The 17,162-nt window shown below is 39.9% G+C and overlaps 6 protein-coding genes across 6 annotated transcripts; 5 read left to right on the forward strand and 1 right to left on the reverse strand.

The window, feature by feature from the left end:
* Positions 1–1,612: 1,612 nt before the first annotated feature.
* LOC141829690 (5-methyltetrahydropteroyltriglutamate--homocysteine methyltransferase 2-like) lies at positions 1,613–7,229 on the forward strand. The gene is made up of 13 exons (XM_074717216.1): positions 1,613–1,668; positions 3,093–3,446; positions 3,529–3,616; positions 4,208–4,335; positions 4,420–4,611; positions 4,686–4,888; positions 4,971–5,134; positions 5,517–5,597; positions 5,670–5,836; positions 5,920–6,025; positions 6,111–6,361; positions 6,435–6,636; positions 6,713–7,229. The coding sequence occupies exons 2-13, from the start codon at positions 3,097–3,099 to the stop codon at positions 7,079–7,081; spliced, it is 2,301 nt and encodes a 766-aa protein (XP_074573317.1). The 5' UTR covers positions 1,613–1,668; positions 3,093–3,096; the 3' UTR covers positions 7,082–7,229.
* A 434-nt stretch (positions 7,230–7,663) lies between these two features.
* On the forward strand, positions 7,664–8,496 carry LOC141838817 (mavicyanin-like). Its single transcript, XM_074726408.1, has 2 exons — positions 7,664–7,936; positions 8,094–8,496. Exons 1-2 carry the CDS (start codon positions 7,771–7,773, stop codon positions 8,450–8,452), a joined length of 525 nt encoding a protein of 174 aa, XP_074582509.1. The 5' UTR covers positions 7,664–7,770; the 3' UTR covers positions 8,453–8,496.
* Positions 8,497–10,384: 1,888 nt separating this feature from the next.
* Positions 10,385–11,055, forward strand: LOC141838836 (blue copper protein 1a-like). Its single transcript, XM_074726431.1, has 2 exons — positions 10,385–10,556; positions 10,661–11,055. Exons 1-2 carry the CDS (start codon positions 10,388–10,390, stop codon positions 11,053–11,055), a joined length of 564 nt encoding a protein of 187 aa, XP_074582532.1. The 5' UTR covers positions 10,385–10,387.
* Positions 11,056–12,104: 1,049 nt separating this feature from the next.
* On the reverse strand, positions 12,105–12,681 carry LOC141825101 (blue copper protein 1a-like). Its single transcript, XM_074712496.1, has 2 exons — positions 12,516–12,681; positions 12,105–12,433 (listed from the first exon to the last, which is right to left on the reverse strand). Exons 1-2 carry the CDS (start codon positions 12,679–12,681, stop codon positions 12,105–12,107), a joined length of 495 nt encoding a protein of 164 aa, XP_074568597.1.
* Positions 12,682–13,364: 683 nt separating this feature from the next.
* LOC141838826 (blue copper protein 1b-like) lies at positions 13,365–13,875 on the forward strand. Its single transcript, XM_074726420.1, has 2 exons — positions 13,365–13,536; positions 13,622–13,875. Exons 1-2 carry the CDS (start codon positions 13,365–13,367, stop codon positions 13,873–13,875), a joined length of 426 nt encoding a protein of 141 aa, XP_074582521.1.
* Positions 13,876–14,455: 580 nt separating this feature from the next.
* On the forward strand, positions 14,456–17,128 carry LOC141825111 (pentatricopeptide repeat-containing protein At3g62890-like). The gene is made up of 2 exons (XM_074712506.1): positions 14,456–14,484; positions 14,598–17,128. Exons 1-2 carry the CDS (start codon positions 14,456–14,458, stop codon positions 16,582–16,584), a joined length of 2,016 nt encoding a protein of 671 aa, XP_074568607.1. The 3' UTR covers positions 16,585–17,128.
* Positions 17,129–17,162: the final 34 nt, after the last annotated feature.

Consider the following 17,162-nt stretch of genomic DNA (forward strand, 5'->3'; position numbering starts at 1 on the left):
CAAATCTAAATGGGCAAATAAAAAAGTTTTATTTGTTCTATCAGCTTTCCTTCGTCGTAGACCTCGATCAGATAGGGACGTGAATCTGTAAGGCCATTCTCTCATAGAAAAACTCTGATCAAAATTGAATTTCAAGTTTCAACCAAATCCTAATGCAGGAGTCGTCCATATGATTCACATGATTTAACTGCAAAAATAGCAGCCTTTTAACGTGGAAATATATAATAAAGTCGCATAAATAGATGGAGATCTATGTTATAGTTTGTTTTTTTTTACCATACCTATCAGTTGAATGCTTTTTATAACAGGTAATCACACAATAAGTATGATATTTTCATTCAAAGATTGTTGGAATGCATTGTGCACATTCCAGAAATAAATAGAATCATTTATATATACACTAGAGTGATTGAGTATTTCACAACTTATGTCACAACTAATCAAAGAGTAGGTGGATGTAGCAATCATTGTTGTTGTGATCTTTAGCAAAATTATAATACAACAATTCAGCTGCAACTTTATCTTAACCGAGCTAAGGGAAATCATGCCTAATTCATTAGTTATTTTCTCTCGTGGTGCTTCTCTCTGAATTCTGATTAATTAGCGCCTTTTAAAAAAAACAAAGAGAGAAATAAAACATATTATTCATTGATAAAACAACACTTGGGAAGAAAGAAGATCGAACACTTTACGAGCATGAATGACTGATAAAAATCAACATCTTTTTACCTTTATCCAGACCTCTCCATGCCCGCAGACTGTACTTCCTTACAGTTAACAGACAAGATCCAACTTCCTTTCTGTCCGTCCTTGAATTGTCAAGAGACTGCTTTGCACATCACATGTTGTTAATTTATAGCTTTGTCCACTTTCTCTTCGACTCTGTGTGTCGGTCACATTTCTCTTCTTTCGCAAATTAATAATAGAAAATTTTCACTCTTCCATCTGATTTTTTAAATATTTTTCTAGCAAGAAGAGCTGATAAAAAATGGGAAAAGAAAATGTTTATTTAGATTAAATTTTGAACATGTGAGCCCACCATCACCACCACCTTAGCCTCTCCATCGCCATTGGTGTAACACCATTTCACCAACCTCCTCACCTACCGCGAAGGGGACATCTTTCCTATCGATCGTCCAATTCGATCAAATTAATCGTAACCGCTGATAATTAAATAATAATTAATAGTTCAGAATAAATTTTGATAATATGGGATGACTAAAATGTAGTTAGTTCACTATATGGGTAGATTTTAGGTGCACCTACATCCACCAATTCCTTTTTTTTCAAAAATAAATAATAAAGGCTCTTCATAGGAGTGCGATTAAAATTTGTAACTAAACCAATCGATTCAATCACTTACTTTTTTTGAAAAAAAAAATCAAAATGAAACTGAAATAGGAATTTAAGAAATAAAAATATTAATCTATTTGTGAAAGAAATAATTGTAATTGTTGAAGAAAAGAAAGTAGAAGATTTTATAGTTACATTTTTACCCTATTTTTGTTTTAGCTTATTTTAAATTATTTTTTAATTTCATTTTTGGTTGGTGTAGTGCTGGCGTATCCGAGTCTATTAATAGCGCTGCGTACCACAGCGTACGCTCGTGCTTCTCTCTTCGCCATCCCTTGCGCTTCCTTAGTTCCCGAGCCTACTCCGCTATCGAAGGTAAGCTCTTCTTGCTCGCGATTTACTCTTCGCCACTAGATCCGAGCTTCCTCGCTATAATATTTTCGTTTTTTTCACATCGAAGAAGAACCTTTTGGGTCTTATTCGTCCAAGAAATTTCTTGACATTGTTTTTTGTCGAGGGTTTACTGGTTAGTACCCTTCGCTAATGCTCAGACGTTTGGATTTTTGCATATTGATATGAATCTTCACTATTTTGGTAAAATCTCCTTCGGCTGGTTTTTGCGTTCTGGATCTGTTTCTGTCAGTTATGGATCGCGATCGCTTGGTCATATTTGCTCCCGGATCTGTGTTTTCATGCTTGATTTCTCTCAGTTTTGATCTCATGCTGATTGCGAAACCTTTGGGCTTGAGTGAAATGTTAAATCTGCATACCTTTCTGGACTTTTGATGATTAATACGACTCAGATCTGGCGCTTTAGGCTTGAAGGAGTGGACCTTCTTTTTTGGAGTTCATGTGTCATCATTCCTCCGTATATCTGATGTTGCCATGTTGGTTAGATTGCGGCGATTTTACCTTTGTTGTCGGCTATTTTTTGTTGCTTTTAACCAGATTGAGGAAACGCACTTCTCGATTGCATCCCATGTGTTTGTTGTTTTTTCCATGCGACTTAGATTGGCCTCCCTTTCTATCAATGCCTTGAAGTTGTTGACTGAATGGCTTACTGTCCCAGTTTATTTTGTCCTCATCCCTTTACTTCATTCTATCTGTTATATTCTCGTTCAATTAACCACCTTGCATGTGGCTTTTAATCAGCTCTTTTGGATTGAGGAAACGCACTTCTCGATTGCATCCCATGTGTTTGTTGTTTGTCCATGCGACTTAGATTGGCCTCCCTTTCTATCAATGCCTTGAAGTTGTTGACTGAATGACTTACTGTCCCTGTTTATTGTGTCCTCATCCCTTTACTTCATTCTATCTTTTCTATTCTCTTTCAATTAACCACCTTGCACGAGGATTTGCCAACACTAAAAAAATTGTAGTGATATCTATCGTTAATAGTTTCAGCTGGGACTAAGTTTTGATGGATATGGTAGCGATGTAGTCCATTGATCTCACTACATTGCTTTCATTATTCTTGGCACCAGTGCGATATCTAAGGTCCCTAAGATGTTATGGACAAGCTAGTTTCATTAAATTAAATTCATCACAATTTGTTTTACTTATCTAATGCATGCATATGAGGGTTAGACGCATTTAAGTTCTCTAATATGGTATGGACAAGATAGTTCGGTATATAATTCTGTTAGTTATTTTGTGGTCCTCCTAATTAGGTTGTGCTTTTCTTTCTTTTCTTTTTCTCCTTTTTTTTTTCTTTTTGAAAGTGGCTACTGTTATTTATATCCATAACAAGGATGATGTTTTCACTTAAGATTGTAGTTTCATTTTCTTGTCATTTATAGTAAAATGGCATCACACATTGTTGGATATCCGCGCATGGGGCCCAAGAGAGAGCTCAAATTTGCATTGGAGTCCTTTTGGGATGGGAAGAGCAGCGGCAAAGACTTGCAAAAGGTTGCCACCGATCTCAGACGTTCTATTTGGAAGCAAATGGCTGATGCTGGAATCAAATACATTCCCAGCAATACTTTTTCTTATTATGATCAAGTTCTTGATGCCACGGCAATGCTTGGTGCTGTTCCCGAGAGGTACAACTATACTGGTGGAGAGATTGGGTATGATATCTATTTCTCTATGGCCAGGGGAAATGCCTCTGTTCCTGCTATGGAGATGACCAAGTGGTTCGACACAAACTAGTAGGTCCTCTTGAACTTCCTGTCACCTAAGTTGGTTATTCTTCTGATTTTGTACTTCTGATGATACATTATTACTTTATAGTCATTTCATTGTCCCTGAGTTGGGCCCGCACACAAAATTTTCATACTCCTCTTACAAGGCAGTCTCTGAATATAAGGAGGCAAAGGCGGTATGTACCGGGTTCCTTCTTTTTTTATTATTAAACTTGAGTTCTCTTGTCCGGCCATTCTTATTCAGTTGTTCCTATTTTATCAGTATCATTTTGACTCATGCTGATGGTATCGTGCTTGTTTTTGTGAAAATATAAATTTGTTTTTTTCTATCTGATTGGAGGCTTAACAAAATATCCTCTAGCTCTCCAAGGATGCGTGAATGCCCATCATTTTGTTGTTTCCTTGATCATCAATATATTTTCCTTTGATGATAAAATGGAAACATTTACATGTATAATCTATTCTTACATGCTGCCAAAGCTATCTTTTTAAACCAAATTATCTCAGTTCTATGGTTCATTAACTGGTTTTGTATTCGAGTTATCTATGTTGTCAAAGTGAGTGACTTGAAACTTCAATTGCACGTTGGATTTTAGTTGTACCAGGAATTAGATATTCTAGTAGTGTTATGTTTGTGACATTTATGAGTGATCCTTAGCTCTTCTTTAAATAGTTTGGTTGATTAAATATTGTAGGAAGTCTTATTTTGATGCTTTTATGCATCTCATTGATCAATCATCTTATTTGTGTGATTTTGTTATCTACAGTTGGGAATTGAGACTGTCCCTGTTCTCATTGGTCCTGTAACATACCTGTTGCTCTCAAAACCAGCTAGAGGTGTTGAGAAGTCATTTTCTCCTCTCTCACTTCTTGAAAGCATTCTTGCTGTTTACAAGTAAAGATCCTAAACCAATCCCTATAATATTTATTTAGATTTACTTTATATGTTCTTAGAAATTGCAATGTTGTAAAACAACAGGGAAGTTATTGCAGAGCTGAAGGAAGCTGGTGCTTCATGGATTCAGTTTGATGAGCCAACCCTTGTCAAGGATCTTGAATCCTACCAGATAGAGGCATTCACAAAGGCCTACTCTGAACTAGAATCGTCCCTGTCTGGCTTGCATGTGCTTATTGAGACATATTTTGCTGATGTGCCTGCTGAAACATACAAGTTAGTCTGTTCATATCACTGATAATGTATTGTATGTTCTTTGAAAATTTTCATTATTATTTTGGATTTTTCAGGACTATCACTGCTTTGAAGAGTGTCTCTGGTTTTGGTTTTGATCTTGTTCGTGGAACCCAAACAGTTGACTTGATCAAGACTGTAGGCTTCCCTGCTGGAAAATATCTTTTTGCCGGAGTTGTTGATGGAAGGAATATTTGGGCAAATGATCTTGCATCATCTCTCACCAGACTTGAGGCTCTTGAGGCCATTGTTGGCAAAGGTATTCATGGATCACTTTTTTACTCTTTCCAATTGCCTTTATATTGAAAATGCAACTGATGGAATTTGTTGTTTGCCTGTAGACAAGCTTGTTGTGTCTACGTCATGCTCACTGATGCACACTGCTGTAGACCTTGTCAATGAAACAAAATTGGATAGTGAGATTAAGTCATGGCTTGCTTTTGCTGCTCAAAAGGTGGTTGAAGTGAATGCATTGGCTAAAGCCTTGGCTGGTCAAAAGGATGAGGTAATTCTACCAATCCGCCTACAAGTTTGATATCTGCGTCTATGTTTCTTTTGGTGGCCAAGGAAATCGATTTGGTGGTCCCTTCAATAATTTATCGAATATAGACATATCTGGAAGTGTTGAATCTAGTGACACAGGATCATGATAGATCTCTCTTCTTTCACACTATGGTTTCGTGAGATCCCATTGATACACTTATGTGTCAGACACTACTAGTGGCACAGAAGCACTATGGGTTTGGTCTCTCTGCACATAGATTTTGGTGATGAATGGAACTTGATTAATCTAATCGGGATATGCTTTTCTTCCATTACAACTTGTTCTGTTCACCGTGCTCAGGTTCTATATGCACACTCTTATATTTGCTGGTTTATGTGAACAGGCTTTCTTCTCAGCTAATGCTGTTGCCCAGTCTTCAAGAAAGTCATCTCCTAGGGTGACCAATGAAGAAGTTCAAAAAGCTGTACTGTATCTTAGACTGCAGTTAATTTCTGGTTTCTCTGAACCTCCTTATGATTCAATGATGGCATTGTAGGCTGCTGCTTTGAAGGGTTCTGACCACCGTCGGGTCACAAATGTTAGTGCCAGGCTAGATGCACAGCAGAAAAAGCTTAACCTTCCAATTCTTCCTACAACCACAATTGGATCATTCCCTCAGACAATGGATCTTCGAAGAGTCCGACGGGAATACAAGGCAAAGAAGTGGGTGCTCTTATTTATTTATTCTCCTTTTCTTACACTCCTAGCTGTAATGGTTGTATATTCATCGCCATGTATACTCTCAGAATCTCAGAGGAAGAATATGTGAAGGCCATCACGGAGGAAATCAGCAAGGTTGTCAAGCTCCAAGAAGAACTTGATATTGATGTTTTGGTCCATGGAGAGCCTGAGGTGAGCATGCAAGCCATACTATCTTGTTTCCTATCAGGAAATATGTCCCGTCTTCAGTCACATATTTGTCTTATTGTCACCGCAGAGAAACGACATGGTTGAATATTTCGGGGAACAACTTTCGGGCTTTGCATTCACTGTGAATGGTTGGGTGCAATCTTATGGTTCACGCTGTGTTAAGCCTCCCATCATTTACGGTGATGTTAGCCGTCCTAAGGCCATGACTGTTTTCTGGTCTAAACTGGCCCAAAGCATGACTGCTCGCCCAATGAAGGGTATGTTGACGGGTCCCGTCACAATTCTCAACTGGTCCTTTGTTAGGAATGACCAACCCAGGTGAGCCAGTTTCTCTAGAAACTCATTACATCAAAATTATCTTTAAAATTAATCTGGTTGCTTGCTGTATCAGGTTTGAGACTTGCTACCAGATTGCTCTTGCTATTAAAAAAGAGGTGGAGGATTTGGAAGCTGCTGGTATCCAGGTTATTCAGATCGATGAAGCAGCTCTCCGTGAAGGCCTTCCTCTTCGCAAGTCTGAGGAAGCTTTCTATTTAGAGTGGGCTGTTCATTCCTTCAGAATCACAAACTGTGGTGTTCAGGACACTACTCAGGTTCCACTTTTACCCTTGAAGTAGTAGCCTCCACATCTGATGAATCTTCGCTCAACCATTCATCTTTTATGTACAGATCCACACTCATATGTGCTACTCTAACTTCAACGACATCATCCATTCCATCATTGACATGGATGCCGATGTGATCACCATTGAGAACTCCCGGTCTGACGAGAAGCTGCTTTCTGTCTTCCGCGAGGGAGTCAAGTACGGTGCTGGCATTGGCCCGGGCGTGTACGACATCCACTCCCCCAGGATACCCTCCACTGAGGAGATTGCCGACCGCATCAACAAAATGCTTGCTGTGCTTGAAACCAACATCCTCTGGGTCAACCCGGACTGTGGGCTCAAGACTCGCAAGTATGCTGAAGTCAAGCCTGCTCTCACCAGCATGGTCGCTGCGGCTAAGCTCCTCCGCACTCAACTGGCCAGTGCCAAGTGAGAGAGCTGCCCCAACTTTATCACTATTTTTCATAATAATGTTTTTGGTTTTGAGTCAGTTATTAATTGGCCAAGTGTGTCGTGTCTTGCTAGAATTCTGTAGTACCGTTAAGTGCTTCAACTCAATGAAATCTCATGATTCTTGCTTCTGAACACAAACAAACAAATTAATCAATCATCCGAATTTTAATAAAAGATTAAAGAAAATTATGGGGCTAGCAAACAATCTCAAAAGAATCGTTCGAGATTTGTGTGTCCATCAAAATGTTGAAGTTAAGTAAAATAGATTGCTATTGCTACAGTTCTACAGGACAATCCCCCAAAATTAACCAACAATAAATTTTTTAAAACAGTCTGGCATCATGTCAAAGGGTTACAAAATGAACAGCAACACCGAGGAAAGAAGAATTGTAATATATGCTAAGTATATACTTTATACCTGAACTTCATTGTCTTTGCCGTTGGACTCCAATTTTCTTGTCCTCTTCGTTTAGTTCTCTTTACTTTTTCCTATTACATGTTGCATCGGACAGCTAACACAATGCTTAAGCATCGATTCAGGACGAACTCTCATCGCTGACTCAGTCATGTTATCAATTGCTATATATACTTGCCTTGCTAATTCTACAAGCATCGATCTCCTCTCCGCATCGAGTTTAGAGGAGCTTGAATCTAGCATTCTTTAGCTCCATGGCTTCCAAGCAGATGTTCGCATTAATTCTTGCCATGGTCTCTGCTGTTGCTCCATTTGCCATGGCAGGAGATATTGTGGTTGGTGGTAAAGACGGCTGGGGGCTTGGCGTCAACTACACTGCATGGGCTGCTACCCAAGAGTTCTGGGTTGGCGACAATCTGGGTAATTTCTATATAAATCAGAACAGGATTGTAGTGTGCATAGTTATGATTAAATGTCGTCTGTAAATCTGTCGTTAGATAATTATTAAGGTGCAAGTCAGTACGACAAATAAATTCACGGGCACTGGTAGGAATAAGAGTGTACATTTGTTTTGCAGTTTTCAACTACACTCCAGGATTTCACAATGTCATCCCTGTGAATGGAGCGGAATTCAAGGAGTGCAACGTTACCCAATCGCCTCGTAACTTCACCTCCGGCCATGATGTGGTGCCTCTCAAAACTGCAGGGAGGAAATGGTACCTGTGTGGGGTGGCAGATCACTGCTCTCAGGGCCAGAAGTTTGCCATCACTGTTCTGACGACTCCTGCTCCTGCCTGGCCTCCGGCTGCTCCTGCCTCGCCTCCGGCTGCTCCAACACCTGCTGCTCCTTCTCCAAGTTCGTCCATCCAAATCATGTCAAACACGTACAAGGTGCTGGCGGCAGCGGCGGCGGCGGCATTGATTGTGTTGGCGTGAAGAATTTTCAAGATGTTGAATTGGTTCTAAAATAAATGTGTTTGATGCAGTCTGTGGGATTGGTGCTTGTTATGACATTGGACACTAGTACAATTTATGTGTTTCTTTGGATTCAATAACCTATAAATTAAAGAAAGTGGAGGTTAAGTAATACAATTTATCTTGTTTCTTTTTGTGCGTCTTTGGATCACATATACGTTGGCAAAAAGTAAAATCTATCATTCCAACCGTTCTACACAGTTGATCTTACTTTTAATGATATAATCAAAATCCTAAACTATCTTAAGCTAATTAGTAAGATTGACTAGACTATTTTAATTTTTTAAATTTTAATTTAACATATTGAATTAAAAATTATTGGGCTGCATTGGGCTGGAGTCCAGTGCAGCCCACCACTAGCTATGTCAGTGATCTCACGATCATTTATGAGGAGATAAATCGAAAAATTACAATTGACCACTATAGAAAGGTATGTCTCGGCTTCACCTTGCTCACTTCAACAAATTTACTCCCTAGTAACCAATTCAATCATGTTTCGGAGGCCATATATGTTGATTTTTCGATTGTGTCTTGAACTGCTAGGAAGGGTGTAGTCAGGTTTGTCATTACCCGACTTATAGCGCGGGGGTCTGACGGCGATGAGATGAAAAAAAATTGATTTAAGGATGAGAAAAAAATTAAGAGATAGCTCGAGAGTATATCGTCAGCTAACCCAAGAGTTCGGATCAGCTCGGATAAATCACCCGGGCTGACTCCGCCATTGACTGCTAGACTCATCTGTTGATTCTACACTTATCAGTAGAAGTATAAATTGGGCCACCGAGCATGAGTTAACTATTTTGCAATTATGAACCGTATAATTATTGTATGTGTTAGATTTGTCCCGACACAACACAAATACAGGCTGACCAGAGTGCAATTACACCTTTAATTTAGAAAAATCAGTGTAACTATTTTGTTTGTTAAGAATTTGTATGAATTAGGTTTTCTTATATTATATTTGATTGTAATACTAAATTTAAAATATTATTTTACATAAATTATTATTTTAAATAATTTTTACAATTGAGTTTTAGGAAATTATGATTCCTAATAATTATTCTTAAACTCTTTATGTATTTTTTTCTTCCAAAAATGTTATTTATTTATTTTTAAAATATGTATATGATGAACAAATAAATCAATTAGATGAATTGAACAGGTTTAGATCGAATTAAATAAATAAATTAGCTAGTCAAATCGAGAGGGTGATCGAGTCACATGGGTTAGTTAAGCTAAGTGTAGAGAGTAATCAGATGAGGTGGTACAAGCGGATTGATCAAGTTAGAAAATAATTAATGAAAAAAGAGGCATTGAGATTAGGAGGATAGGTCAACGATGTAGATTTATTTATTTTTACTTCATTAATTAGTACACTGATACTATTAATTGCAATAAAATATACTAAACACAGACATACGAAATCTATGTAAAAAATCACTTTTAAAGATTAAAGTAAAGATTATTAAAAAATTAATTCAAGAAGAGAAACACCACCAATCTCAAAATCCCCGTCGCAATTAATTATGCGGCACTCCGACGTTGAACTCGATGTCTACCAAACCATCTTCATACATTTTACGGTGTTTTATTTGAACCTCGAAATTAAAGCCGGCACTCCCATCGGCAACACCGTCGCTGTACTGCTTCTAACTCGCACCTGTTAACTGTGTTGACGGGGTGCTCTGTTTTGTCCTCTTCGATTCCTAGCAGTGCTCCTCCTTCCTGGCCACAGCCAAAACAAGGCTCAAATTAATTGTTAATTAAGAAGCTTCCGCTGATCGATGCCACACCAAAATGACTATAAATATATAGATCGAGTGACAAAGCATAAATGAATCAGAAGCAAGCTTCTGAGATATATCAGTAATTAACAGAGCAGTTCCAATACTAATAATGGCTTCCAGGCGGGAGCTCGTGGTGGTTTTAATCGCCACGGCGGCTGCTGTGCTGCCATTTGCCGTGGCGGCAGATATTGTGATCGGCGGACAGGTTGGCTGGAGGCCGGACTACAACTACACCAATTGGGCCAACAGCATGGTGTTCAGGGTTGGTGACCAAATTGGTAAGATCTGCTTTCACTATTCTTTATATATGCTTTTTAGTTTTATTGTGGATGTTATCGCCGTATATATATATATCTCTCTCAGAATCTGAACATCTTTGCAGTGTTCAATTACACTCGAGGGGATGACAATGTGATCCCAGTAGGGGGAGACGAATTCAAGGCGTGCAATGCAAGTGGGTCATCTAATGTTGTTCTTACAAGCGGCCACGATGTGCTGCTCCTCAACTCTGAGGGAAGGAGATGGTACTTGTCCGGGATTGGAGATCACTGTCAAAGGGGCCAGAAGCTAGTCATCAATGTTGCTCCAGCTGCAACTCCACCTCCAACTCCAACTCCACCGATTCCTTCTCCACCTTCTCCTTCTCCTTTGCCGCCGACTCCTCAACCATCCAATGTCCTCCCGCCGCCATCAAGTTCGTTGCGAATCACGGCGGATGTTGTTCAAATAGTCCTGTTGCTGGTGGCAACAACGACGGTGATGATCGTTAAGGCCTGAAGAGTTTGATCATATATTGTAATGCCTGAGCCGAATGGTGTTGCTTTAAAATAAAATGTATCGATCATCTATTTCAAGCGTAAGTTTGAAGATGATAGATGCGATCAATTTATGTGATGCAGATTATTATGAATCTTTTCATGATTCTGATATATATTCTTCCTCATCATCTTTTTCAAAAAAATTTAATTGTTCAATTTTGTTTTATCTAAATTTGAAGTCAACGTACTATGTGAAATCGCCATAACGAAAAGTCGACTATTAAAGAATATTAATTACGCTACCGCTAGAGTAAGAACCATGGTGCATATATATAACTTGTAGAAGTATTATATAAAAGATACTCATCAATTTTCATGCCAACCGATTTGTAGTTAAAAAAATAATTTTCATATCAATTAATTAAGGAAAAGTTATTAGACGTGTACTATCTACTTTCTAATAGTAATTTATTATAAGCTCCTAAAATCCATATCATGTGAATGAAAATTAATACCAAGATTAACAATAAAGGCGTAGATAGATATTTTTATTAAATAGTACTCTAGTTTATTTGTACGCGATTCAATTGAAACCGAATCTAATAGTTGAAATTTTAAATAGTTGGGGCTATATTTGCAAAAGAAAAGTGTTTGTGCCATTTTTAGATATTTTATATGTATTTGTTAATTTAATAAACCGTGTAACATGCTATAGAGTTTTGATACGCACTGTGATATAACTGATTATGTATAAATCATGCACATATTTACATCTTCGCACAAGTGATGGCATTTTATGATATTTGAAAATGCATTTATATCTAGCAGTCATAAAGAATTATTTCAAATGCTTTATTCTAGATTTTCATCGATATTTTATAATAAAGTCAAGACCATTATAATGAGAAGGATCAATAACATTGTCCGTCTATAAGATAAAGTTAATTAAAAATACAAAAGAATAGGCCCAATGCAAACTCCTTCAACTTCAACCCAACATCAATGGTTCAACAGAGACACCGACTCAAAAGAATGGGAACCAAATTAAATCGCTATTAATGAATGAATTCATCTTCCGTTCATAATCGCAATCACTGCTGCTATCACCATCACCATTCGGTATGTGTATTTCATGATCGAGTTCGAAGACGAAGTCTGTGCCGGAGGAGACAGAGCAGGGGCAGGACTCGCGGCCGGAAGAACATTGATGACTAGCTTCTGACCTCCTTGACAATGGCCTGCAATTCCACAAAGGTACCATCTCTTTCCTGTCGTCTTAAGAGGTATCACGTCGTGGCCAGTGTTAAACACTTTGGTTGCTCCAGTTGCATTGCATGCCTTGAATTCTTCTCCTCCGACCGGGATGACATTGTGATCCCCTACGCTGTACTCGAAGACTGCAAAAAAAGAGAGAAAAAAAATTATAACACATAAACTTATACAATCCTAAGTGATCAAACATGCAATTGAATTGATTACCTAAGTTGTCTCCGACCATAAACACTTTGCTGGCTGCCCATTCTGTGTAGTTGAAGCCTGGCATCCAACCATTCTCATCGCCGACTATAATATCTGTTGTCATGGCAAATGGTAGCAGCGCAGTGGCCAAGGACAGAAGCACTGCAAGGACCTGCTTGGAAGCCATTGACGAGGCTAAGTACTGAGCTTGATGTCGTCGCTCTGTGTTATTGAGTTAATTCTGTTGCTTCTGTAACTGGAAAGCAGGTGTATATATATACAAGATCCTGGCATGGACTTCGTCCATTTGAGCCATTAGATTAATACAGTTAATTGGCAGGCAAAGGTCGGCATGCAGTTTCGTCGTCAATTGGCAAATTTCTCCAAGAATCAAGAACAGGACAAGGAGATTCTTGCTTATATTAAGTGGTCTTTTTGACAGGCCTTGCCGATTAAGTTTGACTGGTTCAATCTCCATTCTTTATCTTCTTTTTGTACTAAAATGGAAGACTTTTCAGTTCTCCATGAATTTTGCAAAATGAGTTAAGGGGAATACGAAACCCATTTGATCTGGTTTAAAAATTTTGATTATGAATTTATGATGAATTGGTTAAAAGAAAATCCAAGCGAGTTGAATTTGACCAGTTCTTCTCTGCTTCCATCGGCAATGTCGCTCTATCTTGTCTCGGCTCGTCCTTCTTCAACTCATACGAGCAACAGCGAAACCGATCGAGGATCAGGCCAAGTACCTTCCTGTTCCTGCCGACCTACACTTGAATCCCACCAATGCCTATATATAGCCATAGAATTTGCATTCCCATTTCAACAAACTCAGCAATAGAAAGAAATTAACCGATTCGAGCTCCATTAATGGCTTCCTGGCTGACGCTCGCGCTGCTTCTCCCCATGGTCGCTTATGCGTTGCCGTCAGCCACGGCAACAAACTTCGTCGTTGGTGATGACGCTGGATGGAGGCCAGGCTTCAACTACACCAGTTGGGCAGCGGCTCGCACAAAGGAACTCAGGGTTGGCGACAAGCTCGGTAAGATATATACTATTTTAGTTTGAGTTGGCCTTCGGTTTCTAATTTAACAAACACTGATTTTGTGTTTTTGAAATCTCTGCAGTATTCAAGTACACTGCAGGGTTTCACAATGTGATCCCAGTGAGTGGAGAAGAGTTCAGGGCGTGCAAACCAAATGGAGGAAACAAAGTGCTGAGGAGTGGCAGGGATGTGGTGCCTCTCAAAACACCTGGAAGGAAATGGTACATGTGTGGAGTTGCAGATCATTGCGAACGAGGTCAGAAGCTTGCCGTCGTGGTTCTTCCAGCTCCGACGTCCCCGCCGGCGCCGTCCCCTGATCCATACAGTGCCCCGTAATTTGCCTCACCGGCTCCTTCGCCGTCGTGTTGACGCCGGCGGCGGCTAGGGCGATAGTACTCAATGCGATCAATATGTTAAGTTAAATTCCCGTCTCTACGTACGCTGGTCTAAATAAATTGTTTCGTTTTGTTATTTTGAGTGGTTTAGCTTGAAAAAGGAAAATAAAAAAAAAACACTTGAACTTGTTTCGATTGATTCAATTTTGAGTTTTTACTTGAGGAAATTTTATTTTGAGCCTTTTTTGGTCTAGTTGAGAAAAGTTAGATTATGTCCATATCCTTCTTTTGATATATATATATATATATATATATATATATATATACATATAAAATCAAATTCTTTTAAATTATTCTAAAATATGTTGATTATAAAATATTCAACAGAATTCTAACTCAAATTATAGGTTAATCAAACAAACTTATTATGTGAATATGTCCATTAAAAATACAACTCCTAATAGTTAGCATATTTCTGAGTGGCAATGATAATATATCCAATATAATTTGAAATTGAAGGGAAATTTAATTTGTTTAACTCATTCGGAGATGAGTTTAACTCCAATTTTAACTATATTTGAATGTATGAAATACTTATGTTTAGTTACCTGTAATTTTTTAATTTATTTTTACATAAATAATTATGAAATTGATCGTGATGAATTCCACTTTTGCCGGATTTTATAAAATTGAAGCACATGTACTTCTATTTTCTATATAAAGGATTGGTCAATCGCTCGGCAGAAGACTGTCTATTTCGGGTTTCTTGATGCGGATTCGGCCACCGCCATTTATCATTGGCTTGAAACCCCGGCGCCCGATCCTCTCCCTCTCCCCCGCCCCCTCCCTCTCCGATGCCGGCCTTCGCCGCCCCGAACGCGTCCTCTCCAGTCTCCCGCCGTCTCCCTCCCTCTCCCACCTCCTGCAAGCCCACGCCCGACTTGTCGTCCTCGGCTTCGCTGCCCACCGGGCCTCGCTCGCCCGCCTCCTCGCCGTCTGCGCCGCCCTCTCACCCTCTGCCCCTTCGCGCTACTACCGCACCCTCTTTGCCGGCATCGACCGCCCCAACGTCTTCGCCAGCAACAACCTCCTTCGTTGCCTCGCCCGCTCCGAAGACGATGCCGCCGCCACCGCCCTTGACGCTTTCCGTTTCTACTCTCGCATGCGCCGTACCGGAATCCCGACGAACAATTACACTTTCCCTTTCCTCCTGCAGGCGTGCAGCCGATACCCGATCATCGGCGAAGGCGCCCAGTTGCACAGTCAGGCAGTCAAGTGTGGGCTTGACCATGATTTGTATGTGCGGAACGCGTTCATAAGCTTTTACGGATCTTGTAGCGCGTTGGATTATGCAAGACGAGTTTTTGATGAGCTCCCAGCCCAACGTGATCTTGTTTCTTGGAATGCTATACTGGCAGGGTATGCTCGGGCCGGACGGGTGGATGTTTCAGAGAAGGTGTTCGAGAAAATGCCTGAGAGAGACGTAATTTCTTGGAGCACTATGATTATGGGGTATGTTCAAAATGGGGCCTTGGAGAAGGGTTTGGAATTGTTTAGGGAGTTGATCGCAAAGGGGTTGAGGGCGAATGAGGCCATTTTGGTGACAGTTCTCTCGGCATCCTCACAACTGGGACTGCTGGAGATTGGCAAGTTCATTCATTCGACTATTAGGTCAATGAATTTCCCACTGACTGTTGCACTTGGCACTTCCTTGGTGGACATGTATGCAAAATGTGGGTGCATAGAGCTGTCAAGAAAGATCTTTAATGAGATGAAGGGGAAGGATGTGTTTTCATGGAACACGATGATTTGTGGATTAGCAACACATGGTCTAGGAAATGAGGCAGTCAAACTGTTCCACCAATTTATAGATAGGGGATTTGTCCCTACACGGGTGACGTTTGTTGGGGTTCTAAATGCATGCAGCCGTGCTGGTTTAGTTGATGAAGGTCGCCGTTACTTTAAGTTAATGGTAGAAGAATATGGTATTGAGCCAGAGATGGAACACTATGGTTGCCTTGTTGATCTTTTGGGCCGTGCTGGTCTTGTGTCTGAAGCTGTTGAGTTGATTGAAGGAATGACCATCCCTCCTGATCCTGTGTTATGGGGCATTTTGTTGGGGGCTTGCAAGGTACATGGGATGGTAGAATTAGGCATCCGCATAGGGAACAAATTGATTGATCTAGAGCCAGGACATGATGGTCACTATGTTCTTTTGGCTGGTATGTATGCCAAGGCAAGGAAATGGGAAGATGTTATCAACGTTCGACGATTGATGTCTAACCGAGGAACAAACAAAATTGCTGGTTGGAGCTTGATTGAGGCTCATGGGAAAGTGCATAAGTTTGTGGCAGGAGATAAACAGCATAAAGATTCTCCAGAAATCCAAAAGACACTTGAAATGATTGTAACAAGATTGAGAGATGCTGGTTATCGACCTGATGTATCAGCTATATTGCATGATATTGCTGATGAGGAGAAGGTCCTTGCGATCAAGGAGCATAGTGAAAGATTGGCAATTGCTTTTGGTTTCATGGTGGTTGAAGCGGGTTATCCTATTCGAATTGTGAAAAATTTGAGAGTTTGTGGGGATTGTCATGAGTTTAGCAAGTTGGTCACTAAGGTGTTCAATAGAGAGATTATTGTGAGAGATGGGAGCAGATTTCATCATTTGAAGGAAGGAAAATGCTCCTGCCTTGACTATTGGTGATTAGAAACTAGCCATTATTCCATAAGGTATAGGCTGATGTTTTTCTCTGACTGGAAAACAAATGAAAACTGTTTATGATATGTCTGACTTATTCCTCTTGTGGTTGGACTCTGCAGCACTTTCTCCTTTATGGCTTTCATCATTGGTTGTACTACTTTAGATGATGTGCAAATTGTCATTACACTCCTATTCTTAGAAGCTTTGGCTTATACAAGATTGCATCAATCCACATAATTGAGGTGCAACTGGAATAGTGAGGTGCTTGGTCTGCAGCAGTCTCTTGAATTGGGATCACATCGCTGTTTGGTGTTTCTTTGAGTTTGTCTTGGTCTAGCTCTGCAGCAGTCTCAGCTCGGCTATGCAGTCGGCAGCATCCACAAAAGCACCGCCACCATTGGTAGCTGTCATTGATCGATGGAACATGAATGGTCATTGCTTCTCAATTGTGCCCTGCTTTGCGGCAGCAGTTGTCAGCTTGACGACCTTGCCTCCGTGGGGGAGCCGCTATGGTCGTCTACTGCCAATTTTTAATGCTGCTGTTGTCTTAGATTCCTATATAAGGATTCAGACGATCATTC

Source organism: Curcuma longa, chromosome 1 (genome assembly GCF_044706935.1).
Source record: "Curcuma longa cultivar G26 ecotype Majalengka, Jawa Barat chromosome 1, ITB_CL_G26_1.1, whole genome shotgun sequence".
Classification (NCBI taxonomy): domain Eukaryota; kingdom Viridiplantae; phylum Streptophyta; class Magnoliopsida; order Zingiberales; family Zingiberaceae; genus Curcuma; species Curcuma longa.